This window comes from Salvelinus sp. IW2-2015, linkage group LG4p (genome assembly GCF_002910315.2).
Source record: "Salvelinus sp. IW2-2015 linkage group LG4p, ASM291031v2, whole genome shotgun sequence".
NCBI lineage: Eukaryota > Metazoa > Chordata > Actinopteri > Salmoniformes > Salmonidae > Salvelinus > Salvelinus sp. IW2-2015.
This window is the reverse complement of record NC_036841.1, coordinates 15,050,211-15,063,186: the sequence shown is the minus strand read 5'-3', so window position 1 is coordinate 15,063,186 and position 12,976 is coordinate 15,050,211. Positions and strand designations below refer to the sequence as shown.

Sequence of the window (12,976 nt, the reverse complement as noted above, 5' to 3'; positions counted from 1 at the left end):
GAAGGGCCAAGCAATTTCAGATGCAGCGGGCATCGCAGGGACCCAGCTGGAGGTTTGGAAGTTTGGGAGGCGAGCATTGCCTCTGGGGAGGACAATTAAAGTTTATTTATATATATATATTTTTTTATTGTTAATGAATTACGCAGAATGAATCGCGCTCTCTCATTTGTTCTCGCTCATTCGTTGGCTGTCTGTGTGAAATGCGGACGCAGAAGAGCCTGTGGTCTGTGCTCTACCTAAGCCAGAGAGCATGGTACACACACACACACACACACACACACACACACACACACACACACACACACACACACACACACACACACACACACACACAAGCATCAAAATGAAAGTTGGATCAAGGATCAAAGGTGAAGTCTTTGTAGTAGATTGGTTGAATGAGAGAGCAATTGAACAGGTTGTGGAGCAAACAAGCCTTTTTGTGATTGAGCTCATTGATGTCAGAAAGGGATGACAGATGTATCACAAATACAGACACAGCTGGGAGGCTCTGGCCTTGTACCTGACGCTGCATATATATCCCTCAGTGTTCAATTAACTATAAAATGCATTTTGTTACAAGGTCATTTTGTTTTAGACAGTCCAACACAAAAAAAACGGGGGGAAAAGTATATTGTATGAAGTTATTGGATTCCATTGGCTGTGTATTAGAATGTTGGCTTGATATGTTTAGTCGGTTTGTGTTGTTTAAAGGCATGTCTGGGCGTGTGTGTCATTTAGGCCTACTTTGTCTTGGTCAGTAAAGCTCTCTCCCTATCGCTCTTTCTCTTTCTCTCTCTCTCTCTCAATTCAATTTCAATTTAAGGGCTTTATTGGCATGGGAAACATGGTAACATCGCCAAAGCAAGTGAAGGAGATAATAAACAAAAGTGAAATCAACAATAGAAATGAACAGTAAACATTACACTCACAAAAGTCCCAAAAAGAATGAACACATTTCAAATGTCATATTATGTGCAAATATTTAGAGTACAAAAGGGAAAATAAATAAACATACATTTGGGTTGTATTTACAATGGTGTTTGTTCTTTACTGGTGGCAACAGGTCACACATTTTCTTGTGGCAACAGGTCACAAATCTTGCTGCTGTGATGGCACACTGTGGTATTTCACCCAGTAGATATGGGAGTTTATCAAAATTGGGTTTGTTTTCAAATTCTTTGTGGATCTGTGTAATCGGAGGGAAATATGTCTCTCTAATATGGTCATACATCTGGCAGGAGGTTAGGAAGTGCAGCTCAGTTTCCACCTCATTTTGTGGGCAGTGTGCACATAGCCTGTCTTCTCTTGAGAAACTGGTCTGCCTTTGGCGGCCTTTCTCAATAGCAAGGCTATTCTCACCGAGTCTGTACATTGTCAAAGCTTTCCTTAATTTTGGGTCAGTCACAGTGGTCCAGTATTCTGCCACTGTGTACTCTGTGTTTTAAGGCCAAATAGCATTCTAGTTTGCTCATTTTTTTTGTTAATTCTTTCCAATGTGTCAAGTAATTATCTTTTTGTTTTCTCATGATTTGGTTGGGTCTAATTGTGTTGCTGTCCTGGGGCCATGTGGGATCTGTTTGTGAACAGGTTCATCTCTTTTTAGGTGATAGCTTTGTTATGGAAGGTTTGGGAATTGCTTCCTTTTAGGTGGTTGAATAATTGAATGGCTCTTTTCTGGATTTGGATAATTAGTGGGTATTGGCCTTATTCTGCTCTGCGTGCATTATTTGGTGTTTTACGTTGTACACAGAGGATATTTTTGTAGAATTCTGCATGCGGATTCTCAATTTGGTGTTTATTCCATTTTGTGAATTCTTGGTTGGTGAGCGGACCCCAGACCTCACAACCATAAAGGGCGCAATGGGTTCTATAACTGATTCAAGTATTTTTAGCCAGATCCTAATTGGTAAGTCAAATTTGATGTTCCTTTTGATGGCAGAGAAGTCCCTTCTTGCCTTGTCTCTCAGCTCGTTCACAACTTTGTGGAAGTTACCTGTGGCGCTGATGTTTAGGCCGAGGTAAGTATAATTTTTTGTGTGCTCTAGGGCAACGGTGTCTAGATGGAATTTGTATTCGTGGTCCTGGCAACTGGACCTTTTTTGGAACACGATTATTTTGTCTTACCGAGATTTACTGTCAGGGCCCAGGTCTGACAGAATCTGTGCAGAAGATCTAGTTGCTGATGTAGGCCCTCCTTGGTTGGACAGAAGCACCAGATCATCAGAAACAGTAGACATTTGACTTCAGATTCTAGTATGGTGAAGCTGGGTGCTGCAGACTGTTCTAGTGCCATCGCCAATTCGTTGATATATATGTTGAAGAGGGTGGGGCTTAAGCTGCATCCCTGTCTCACCCCATGCCCCTGTAGAATGAATGTGTGTTTTCTTGCCAATTTTAACCACACACTTATTGTTTGTGTACATGGATTTTATAATGTCGTATGTTTTCCCCCAACACCACTTTCCATCAATTTGTATAGCAGATCCTCATGCCAAATTGAGTCAAAATCAACAAAAAATCAACAAAGCATGAGAAGACTTTGCCTTTGTTTTGGTTTGTTTGTTTGTCAATTAGGGTGTGCAGGGTGAATATGTGGTCTGTCGTATGGTAATTTGGTAAAAAGCCAATTTGACATTTGCTCAGTACATTGTTTTCACTGAGGAAATGTACGAGTCTGCTGTGATAATGATAATGCAAAGGATTTCCCCAAGGTTGCTGTTGACACATATCCCCCCGGTCCTTGGTTCCAAATATTGGGGAAGATGCCAGAGCTAAGGATGTTGTTAAATAGTTTAAGTGTAGCCAATTGGAATTTGTGGCCTGTATATTTTATCATTTTATTGAGGGATACTGTCAACACAACAGGCCTTTTTTGGTTGGAGGGTTTTGTATTTTGTCCTGTAGTTCAATCAATGTAATCTCTCTCTCTCTCCCTTCCTCTTTCCCCCTCTGTCTCCCCCACTGTCTCTCTTTCTCGCTCTCTCTCTCCCTCTGTCAGTGTCTCTGTTCTCCTGGCCATCGAGTAACTTTGATTGGAACTCGACTGGAATAACTGCCGTGCGGTGCCAAGCCACGCGCTGTCTTGGCACAGGATCCATTTTCAACATTTGACATGTTTATTTAACCGTTATATTAAGCTCGGCATTTGTCACGTTACGAACCAAACAGGGGCCGGCTATTCTTCATATCATTTCTCCCTTCTTTTCTTCCCCGTGTGTAAATACACATGGTGTTATATGCAGAAGCCTGGGGGGCAGTGTAAACAAATGCAAATGTTTTTTTTTTGGGGGGGGGGCATAAATGACTAACTAAGATGATTGAAATGCACCATTATTATCCAGGACAACTTAAGCTCTGTGATGTTTCTGCCGACTGGTCGTTATGCATCACGACGAAGTGTTATTGTAATCACTGTTGTACTGGATGGTGGGGGGGAGGGGGTACTTGTTAGTGTTGTGGATACTTGTTAGTGTTGTGGCAAGGAAACAAAACACAAAGTGGATTTAACTTCTTTAGGAAAACCGCCCTAATGTTACAAACAAACATTATGTTGTCATCCAGAGTCACATGTATTTATTTTCCAAGCTATAGCACACAATATTTTATATACAGCAGGTTTTGAAAGGACCAAATAGTTTGGTCTGCTTCGTGTTTACATTTTTGCCATGGAAGAAATATTGCAACACTGGTATCGTCACAGTCCGTGTGGGGGGGGCGGGCGGGCGGGCGCCCTTGTGTGTATGTTTGGGCCCTGGGTGTTCTCCTGCCACTCAGTCATCTCTCCCAGTTTGATTGATAATTACAGCTGTCTGACAGTCCCAGTCCTACTGAGTTTGATCCACACTGTCACCTCCACCAACGGGAACAAAACCCTGCACCCCGCCACTCTCAAAGACCCACTCGGCGACGAACCCGTGTTTTTTAAAAGGTGGGGAATACGATGTGTCTTTATATCAAGCGGCGGGGGGAGGTTAGACGGAAAGAAAGACGAGGTTGACGTGTTTGTCATCTAAGACARAGCCGAGTGACACTTTTACATTAAAGGGGGTCATTATATTTTCCCGGCTGCCAAGGAAAGTGACGTTTTTACAAAGTGACAAGTTTACAGTTTGATAAATCAAATTTATGCGAGATGAGGAGAATGCATGGCGGGCTGTCAACGGTGGGGCCCGCACCTCCCTCGCTAAATGATACTCCCAGGCACCACATTCAAATTTCATCCCATTAGCATTTAATTTCTCCTCTAATCCTACACATCCTGTGTGTCTGTGTGTGTGTGTGTGTGTGTCTGTTTGTGTGCGCGTGCGTGGCTTGCAGTATAACGAGACCGCACCTTGCTTCCCAGAGAGCAATCTGAAGCGGCGGGCCGGGCTTTATAACGCTTTCACCCCGATGACTATCATTCTTCCTTGACAATTAAGACTCCTCAAATCTAATAGCAGAGATATTGGAATTACACCCGGCCCTTTGAGGCATGTCAAAACGCTGCTCTGCCCGCCACCCGATACAGCTGTCAAAGCAGTAAGCACACACACACACACACACACACACACACACACACACACACACACACACACACACACACACACCTATGCATACGCAAGCACACACATGCTCCCACATGTATACTCACATGTTCAAATTCACACCCACACACCCACTACAGGACAGAACTATCATGACTCTTTTATATCTCCCACTTAAATGTGCTCTGTTTTTCTTCTCTCGAAAGACTTGTTACTGGCGCTTTTCTTTCATCTTTCCTTTCATACCCCTTGAGTGTGTCGCTTTTCAGAGAGAGAGAGAAAAGTGCTTTTTATTTGGTGGTGCTGCAGATGCTCTGCCCCCAGTGTGCTGTTCTGTTGACTCTCGTCTGAAACCCACAGTAAACGCTCCTCCGTCAACTTCCAAGGGCCATAGGGGTGTAATCATTGTACTCCAAATAAGTAATAACCACATAACTGAGAAAAAGCTATTTATACATAGGGCTAGTTAAGTGTTAAATGTTCACACCAGAGAATATGTTTCAGACACAGGAGGGGGAAAAAACACACAAAATATTTTTTCCCCGTATTAATTGGAAAATGTATTGGAAAATTATAGTAACGAATAAACACAAAATAAATGATAGCAGTGTTAAAGCTATCCAGTGTGATTCTAACGGTTTTATTCTCTTCTCTCTTGCAGACACCTGCAGAACAGGCCAGGGCTCGACTCCAGCTGGTGCTCCAGGCTGCAGGTCAGTGGCTGATCCTAGTACAGTCCTTACACAGACACCCTATCCTGTACAGAGGAAACACACTTCTGCCCATATAATTACCTCTTCAAATTTACACAGCAATACTTTTATCCTTTTTGGTAATTTAGCAGACTCTATTAACCCGAGCGACTTACAGTAGTGAGTACATACATTCACACTTTTTCATACTGCCCCCCTCTTGTTTAGGGCCAAATAGCGTTCTAGTTTGCTCTGTTTTTTTGTTGTAAATTCTTTCCAATGCGTCACTCATTCACTCACTTACTCTCTCACTCTAGCCTCCCCAGTCTCCACTACTTCCGGCCCATGTTCTTCCTGTAGGCGAGCGCCTTTCAAACACGCATAAGTCATATTTCATCATCTGAGCTGTGTGTACGTTACACTCTGTATTTTGAGGAGTCATATTGTGAACCAGATGTGACGGGCTGAAATTGCACAGAGGGAAATCACCGCGACGTGTTTACAGTCAGGCCTGGCTGTCAGGCCCCATGTTTTTTTATTTGAGGGAGAGAGAGAGAGAGAGTGTGTGTGTGTGTATGTGTGTGTGTGTGTTAGAGAGTGTGTGTGAGTGCAATTAGGTTTGTGTGTGTGTGTGTGTGTGTGTGTGTGTGTGTGTGCGTCACAGGAAACATATGAAAGGCCCCGACAGCCATGCATCATTTCAGAACCACCCACCCCTCTCTGCTGCACAGGCCTGTGAAAGACATCCTAAACATCCAAGTCCCATACAGACAGACACATACACACACACAACCTAGTGGAACGTGTGACATCACACTAAATAGGGAGAGGGGGAGGTGAGAAAGGGAGGTAGAGATGAGGAGGGAGTGAGAAAGAGAGGAGGAATAGAGGAGGCAGAAAGAAAGATTGAGAGACAGAGTGCAAGGAAACGAGGGAAAGAGAGAGGAAGGAAACGAGAGAAAGAGAGAGGAAGGAAACGAGGGAAAGGGAGAGGAAGGAAAGGAGGGAAAGAGAGAGGAAGGAAAGGAGGGAAAGAGTGAGTAAGGAAACGAGGGAAAGAGTGAGTAAGGAAACGAGGGAAAGAGTGAGGAAGGAAACGAGGGAAAGAGTGAGGGAAGGAAACGAGGGAAAGAGAGAGGATGGAAAGCGGGAGGAAGGAAACGAGGAAAGGGGGAGGAAGGAAACGAGGGAAAGGGGGAGGAAGGAAACGAGGGAAAGGGGCAGGAAGGAAACGAGGGAAAGGGGCAGGAAGGAAACGAGGGAAAGGCGGAGGAAGGAAACGAGCGAAAGAGAGAGGAAGGAAACGAGCGAAAGAGAGAGGATGGAAACGAGGGAAGAGAGAAGGAAGGAAAACGAGGGAAAGGAAAGGAAGGAAACGAGGGAAAGAGAGGAAGGAAACGAGGGAAAGAGAGGAAGGAAACGAGGGTAAGAGGGAGGAAGGAAACGAGGGAAAGAGAGAGGAAGGAAATGAGGGAAAGAGAGAGGAAGGAAATGAGGGAAAGAGGGAGAAAGGAAACGAGGGAAAGAGAGAGAAGGAAACGAGGGGAAGGGTGAGGAAGAAAAGAGGGAAGAGAGAGGAAGGAAACGAGTGAAATAGAGAGCGAGAGGAGGAATGCTGGCCAGCCTTCCCAGTCTCTCCATGTTTTCCTAATTTCCGTTGGATATGAATGGTGCTGCTATGTTGAGTGTCTGGAGTTGAGTAATTAGTGTTTATATGGCACTGTCACTGCTGCTGATCAGAGGCCTGTGGTTAATATGGAGTTAATATGGACACTGACACGGCAACACAACCTGTCTGTGTTCCCCTTACAGTGCACTACTTTTAACCATTTTTCCCCCAGAAATCCTATTTGGATAATTCCCGGATCTCCTGGTTATTGCATTCTAATTCCAGGAATCTTCCAACTTGTATTTCTGGGAATTTTGAAACACTACTCTGGTGGTGGTAGGCTAGTAAGGCAACTACCACTGAATTAGTTAGCAAATAACTTCGGGGCTTTCTCCCAGACACAGATGAAGACTTGTCCCCCTGTTAAACGCATACTCAATAAATCACCTCCATGAGTCAAGGACCAGGCTGAATCTTTGCCTGGAAAAGTGTCCGCAAGTGTCTTTTATGGAGGGCAAGGAGTTTTTCCTATTCCTTCGTCAGGAAGGGGAAAACTCTGCTTTATACTATTCTGTGAAATGTACTTACTCTACCTGTAGAATCCACAGTATTTACTTTAATATCATCCCAGCCCCATAACGTTGTCTGGTGAGTGTGTGTGTAGATCATAGGCTGACAGTGAGTGTCACTGGACGTGAACGTTACTCCTGAGTATCAGTGGATAGCAGGATCCTATCGTCTCCCTGGCCTCGCCTGCATGACCGTGTGCTAATAATGATGCCTGTCTCTGTCTGGGAGAGAGGCTATGGTCTGTGCGCGTGTGTGTGCGCCCGTGTGTGAGCTTGTGTGCACATTATTACAGACTCACGACCTCCAGCCTACCCCCCCCAGGCGATACTAATGTACTCCTAATGCCAGCGGGCCGTCATAAAAGAACCCCGGGTTTAAGTGCAGTTCACCTCTGGGCAGCAGAGCAGATAACAGACGGCCAGATGCGCACACACACAGCGTGTTTAATGCACCCACCGTGTCTCTGGCTTTCCTCTTCTCTCCACAGAACCACATCCGTAATAAGCCTCGTATGGCCCAATAGAAAGGAAGCCGGCCGCCACACTCTTTTAGTCGGCATTCTAATGTTGCCGTCATTCCTCTGACGCCTCGGCAGGTTTGGGCAGGATCTTGGATCTCTCTCTCTTCTCTTTAACTGACTCTTTTTCTTTTTTTTCTCGTTCCCCCCCCTTTCTCTCTCTGTCCGTCTAACTGGTGGTTATCCTGTGAGCTGGGCCATGCTTGGCTTTAGGCTGTGTTTCCCTCGATTCCTTCCCAGGCCTTCTCACCAAGGCAGTGGTTGCGTCTCAAACGGCAACCCGTTCTCCTACATAGTGCACGACTTTTGACCAGGGCCTATAGGCACCCTGTTTCTTTAGTAGTGCACTATATAGGGAATAGGGTGCCATTTGGGACAGACAGTGTCTCTTGAGGTAGGGCCAGTTCTGACACCTGCACTGCTAATCCAATGGACGTTCCACTTCCCCTCAGGTCAGAGAGGGATGACACACAGCTGGGCAAGTGTGTGTGTGTTTGTGGGGTGTGATGGGGGGGTGCATGTGTGCGTTCGTGCATGTGCGGTACAGGTGTGCGGTGCACATACACATGTCTTTGAGATGTGGAGTTGGACTAGCCATTCAGGCTCTATCCTGCTTATCATCCCATCTCCAGGCCCAGCTGGGTCCCAGTATTGAGGATGTCCAGTGGTGTATTAGCTGTGATTGAACACCCGCCCTTCAAAGGATTTAAACATATATTAGACTCTGGTTCATGCCATGGAGGAATTGCAATGAGTCTGGATTACGTTCCAGTATCACCCTATTCCTTATATGCAGTGCATTCGGAAAGTATTCAGACCCCTTGACTTTTTCCACATTTAGTTATGTTACATCCTTATTCTAAAATGGATTAAGTAAAATCTACACACAATACCCCATAATGACAAAATATTAAATATATAAATGTATATATATATATTTTTTTTTAAATACCTTATTTCCATAAGTATTCAGACCCTTTGCTAAGAGACTTGAAATTGAGATCAGGTGCATCCTGTTTCCATTGGTTATCCTTGAGATGTTTCTACAACTTGATTGGAACACACCGGTCTATATAAGGTCCCACAGTTGACAGTGCATGTCAGAGCAAAAACCAAGCCATGAGGTCGAAGGAATTGTCCGTTGAGCTCCGAGACAGGATTGTGTCGAGACAGAGATCTGGGGAAGGGTACCAAAACATTTCTGCAGCATTGAAGGTCCCCAAAAACACAGTGGCCTCCATCATTCTTAAATGGAAGAAGTTTGGAACCCCCAAGACTCTTCCTAGAGCTGGCCACTTGGCCAAACTGAGCAATCGGGGAGAAGGGCCTTGGTCAGGGAGGTGACCAAGAACCAGATGGTCACTCGGACAGAGGTCCAAAGTTCCTCTGTGGAGATGTGTTACGAACCGGCTCATAGGCCGTAACAAAGAGGGAGACAACGGGAGATAAAGAAATAACAAAAATATATTTATTAAATAAAGTAACCTGTATACAAATGACAATGGTGTGTGTAGCCAGTAGTGTAAGTGAGTGGATGCATGCATAGATGGTGATAATGAGGGGTGTTGAGAGGTGCCAAAATAAACGAACACAAAGAAGCCTCAAAATGCCACAACACAAACCGAACGGAGTGTCTGCGTGGAGAGAGCCTCCTCGATGTATGGGGGAAGGTGGATTTATCCTCGGGACACACCCGAGCCCAGGTGTGTCCCATTTAGCTGACGACCCTCACAGCTCCGCCCACCGAGATCCTATTTAGGAAAACAAGAGCAGAGAGAAAGAATTCGGCAGACAGTGGGAGGGTCATCCAGAAGGACAACCATCTCTGCAGCACTCCACCCATCAGGCCTTTATGGTAGAGTGGCCAGACGGAATCCACTCCTCAGTAAAAGGCACATGACAGCCTGCTTGGAGTTTGCCAAAAGGCACCTAAAGACTCTCTGACCATGAGAAACAAGATTCTCTGGTCTGATGAAACCAAGATTGAACTCTTTGGCCTGAATGCCAAGCGTCACGTCTGGAGGAACCTGCCACCATCCCTACGGTGAAGCACGGTGGTGGCAGCATCATGCTTTGGGGATGTTTTTCAGCAGCAGGGACTGGGAGACTAGTCAGGATCGAGGGAAAGATGAATGGAGCAAAGTACAGAGAGATCATTGATGAAAATCTGCTCCAGAGTGCTCAGGACCTCAGACTGGGGTGAAGTTTGACCTTCCAACAGGACAACGAGCCTAAGCACACAGCCAAGACAACACAGGAGTGGCTTCGGGACAAGTCTCTGAATGTCCTTGAGGTGCCCAGCCAGAGCCGGGACTTGAACATCTCTGGAGGGACCTAAAAATAGCTGTGCAGCGACGCTCCCCATCCAACTTGACAGAGCTTGAGAGGATCTGCAGAGATGAATGGGAGAAACTCACCAAATACAGGTGTGCCAAGCTTGTAGCGTCATACCCAAGAAGACTTGAGGCTGTAATCGCTACCAAAGGTGTTTCAACAAATTACTGAGTAAAGGGTCTGAATTATGTAAATGTCATATTTCATTTTTTTAAATTTATAATACATTTGCAAAAAGTCAAAAAAACTGTTTTTTCTTTGTCATTATGGGGTATTGTGTYTAGAGTAATGAGAGAGAAACATTAATTTAATCCATTTTAAAATAAGGCTGTAATGTAACAAAATGTGGGAAAAGTGAAGGGGTCTGAATACTTTCCAAATGCATAATTCCTTATGCATTCGAAAAGTATTCAGACCCCTTCACTTTTTCCACATTTTGTGGAATGGGGTGCCAGGTGGGACACAGATATATTATGGGGGCTGAGGTAAGGATGGATCCTACTATTTAGGTGTGGTCTGGTGAATTTGGGGTAATGTACACACACACACACACACACACCACACACACACACACACACACACACACACACACACACACACACACACACACACACACACACACTAAACATGGACTGTTCTAGGGTCCATCTGCACTGCAGGCCCTGACTGATCACCAGAAGCTAGGCCTTGTAATTATAATGTCAGTGTAATGAGCATGGCCTGTCCTCACCCATTCCATTAGCTCACTGTTTACACTGTGTGTGTCTGTCTGTGCGTGCATGTGAGCCATTCACGTGTGTGTGTGTTTGTACTTGCGTGCGTGCATTTGTCAGTGTGTGTGTGTGTGTGTTTATGAATTTGTCACTACATTAGGAGCATCTGTTGTCTCTACTCCATTCACCCTTTTAGCCGCTGAGTGGATTCTCTAATTGATAGGGAAGCACATGCAGGATGATGACAGAGTCTAAAAATGAACCATCTCCCGTTCTCACCCTCTCATTCTTCTGTATATGCCATCTCTCTCATTGTCTTTCTCTCAACTTGTTTCTCTCACTCTGTTTCCTCCCATCTCTCTCTCTCCCTCCCTCCCTCTCCTTTTCTCTCCCTCCATCGCTCGCTCTCTTGTCTTTGTTCCAGTGAGTATGGTAGAGCAGATGTTGGAGGTTTGTGAATGTTAATGTTCCTGACGTCGTCGCCTGCCCACCGTCACATAAGCCCCTGCTCTCTCCTCCTTTCCTCCTCTCCTCTGAGCGCCCGCCAGTCTCTCGCTCTCTCTCTCTCTCTCCCTCCTGCCTCCCCAGAGATCCTTAAAGCCACCGCTCACTCTCCCTCCCCCCTCCTCCCCCCATCCTCCCCTCTGCGTCTCTCTTTGTCACTCGATGGACTCCAGGACTCTCTCTAGTCAGTAGAAAGCAGATCATCCCCTGGCTAAAGCCTCTCAGGCTTTGTTGAGCGGGAGCTCTGTGGGCTCTGTGGGCCTGTAATGAGCGCTCTCGCTGCTGGCCGCTGGCGCGCTTAATGCTCACTGGGGCCTGGGGGTTGGTAAGGGAGGCGCCAGGATGGTGGGGGTAGTACGGGGGGCAACACTGGCCCCCTATGAAAGAGCTGGAAAGATATGTTTATGGGTCACTTCCTGCCTGGCCTGAGCATTGAGCCGGTGGGGGGTGGGGGGGGCTTCATTCACACCCCTTGTTTTTTCAGCTATTCCCCTCTCAATCACTCACACAGACACCCACGCTAATCTAATCAATTCAAGAGGATTTATTTTTTCCCCAAAACATTGTCTGTGTGTGTGCGCGTGCGGGTGTGTGCGTGCGTGCATGCGATAGTCACGTGTATGTGTTTTGCACACATGTGTGTGTGTGTGGTGTTCACATGCTCTAGTGTGTGCGCACACGTGTGTGTGTGTGTGAGAGTGACAGCCAGGTTCCCACATATGCCCTGTGTAGCGTGATATTTCTCCCTGTGTCTGTGTCTTTGCCCACTAATCCCCAGTGTCAACATTAGGCCTTTAGATGGCCTTCTGTTGCTCACTCCCCTCAGACACATGTGTCTCTCTTCTCTCTATTCTACTCTCCACCCTCCACCCAGAGTGGCTGTCAATACTCCTTCTGAAAGACACACCAATATGCACGTGAACACACATACGGGTCTTTCGGTAAATAATGGGGCCAATGTGTAACATCGGGATAAACATTTCAAAAGAGTTTGAAACAAAATTAAAAAAGGATTTTCATGCAGTTCCACATGTGTACTTAGAGGAATAAAAGTGAATATATGCAAACTATATTTAAACTATATTAATATATAATATATATATATTATATTATATTTAAACTATATTTAAACTGCGTAGAACTATACGTCCTTTAAGCAGGGTTCATACAGACATTGGCATTGACTTTTTCAAGCGCTTTATTGTAATTGTCAAGGACCTCAATGTTATAAAATTGTACAATTTATATAATTGTACGTATAGGGCCTAATATAGAACCCTCCCCAAAAAATGCACGTAGAAAGTCCAAAAAAGTAATCCATTACCACTTTAAAAATAGTTTTTTCTTTTAGGCCTTGCCAATGATATTAAAATTATCATTGCATTCTAAAATATGTGAGAATAATATGGACATTGCCTAAATAGATTGGATGCATGCATGGCCATTTTTCTGAAGCTTACGTGGCCGACGCAGGCACACATAATAAAGCCATGAATAGCGGTGACATTCAT

The 12,976-nt window shown here is 45.2% G+C and overlaps 1 protein-coding gene across 1 annotated transcript in view; it reads left to right on the top strand.

The window, feature by feature from the left end:
* rsrc1 (arginine/serine-rich coiled-coil 1) overlaps positions 1-12,976 on the top strand; it is a 179,231-nt gene that overhangs the window by 87,684 nt on the left and 78,571 nt on the right. Inside the window, exon 6 of the mRNA XM_070436819.1 lies at positions 5,188-5,239. Within this exon, the coding sequence (XP_070292920.1) occupies positions 5,188-5,239 (52 nt within the window). The remainder of the gene's footprint in view (positions 1-5,187; positions 5,240-12,976) is intronic.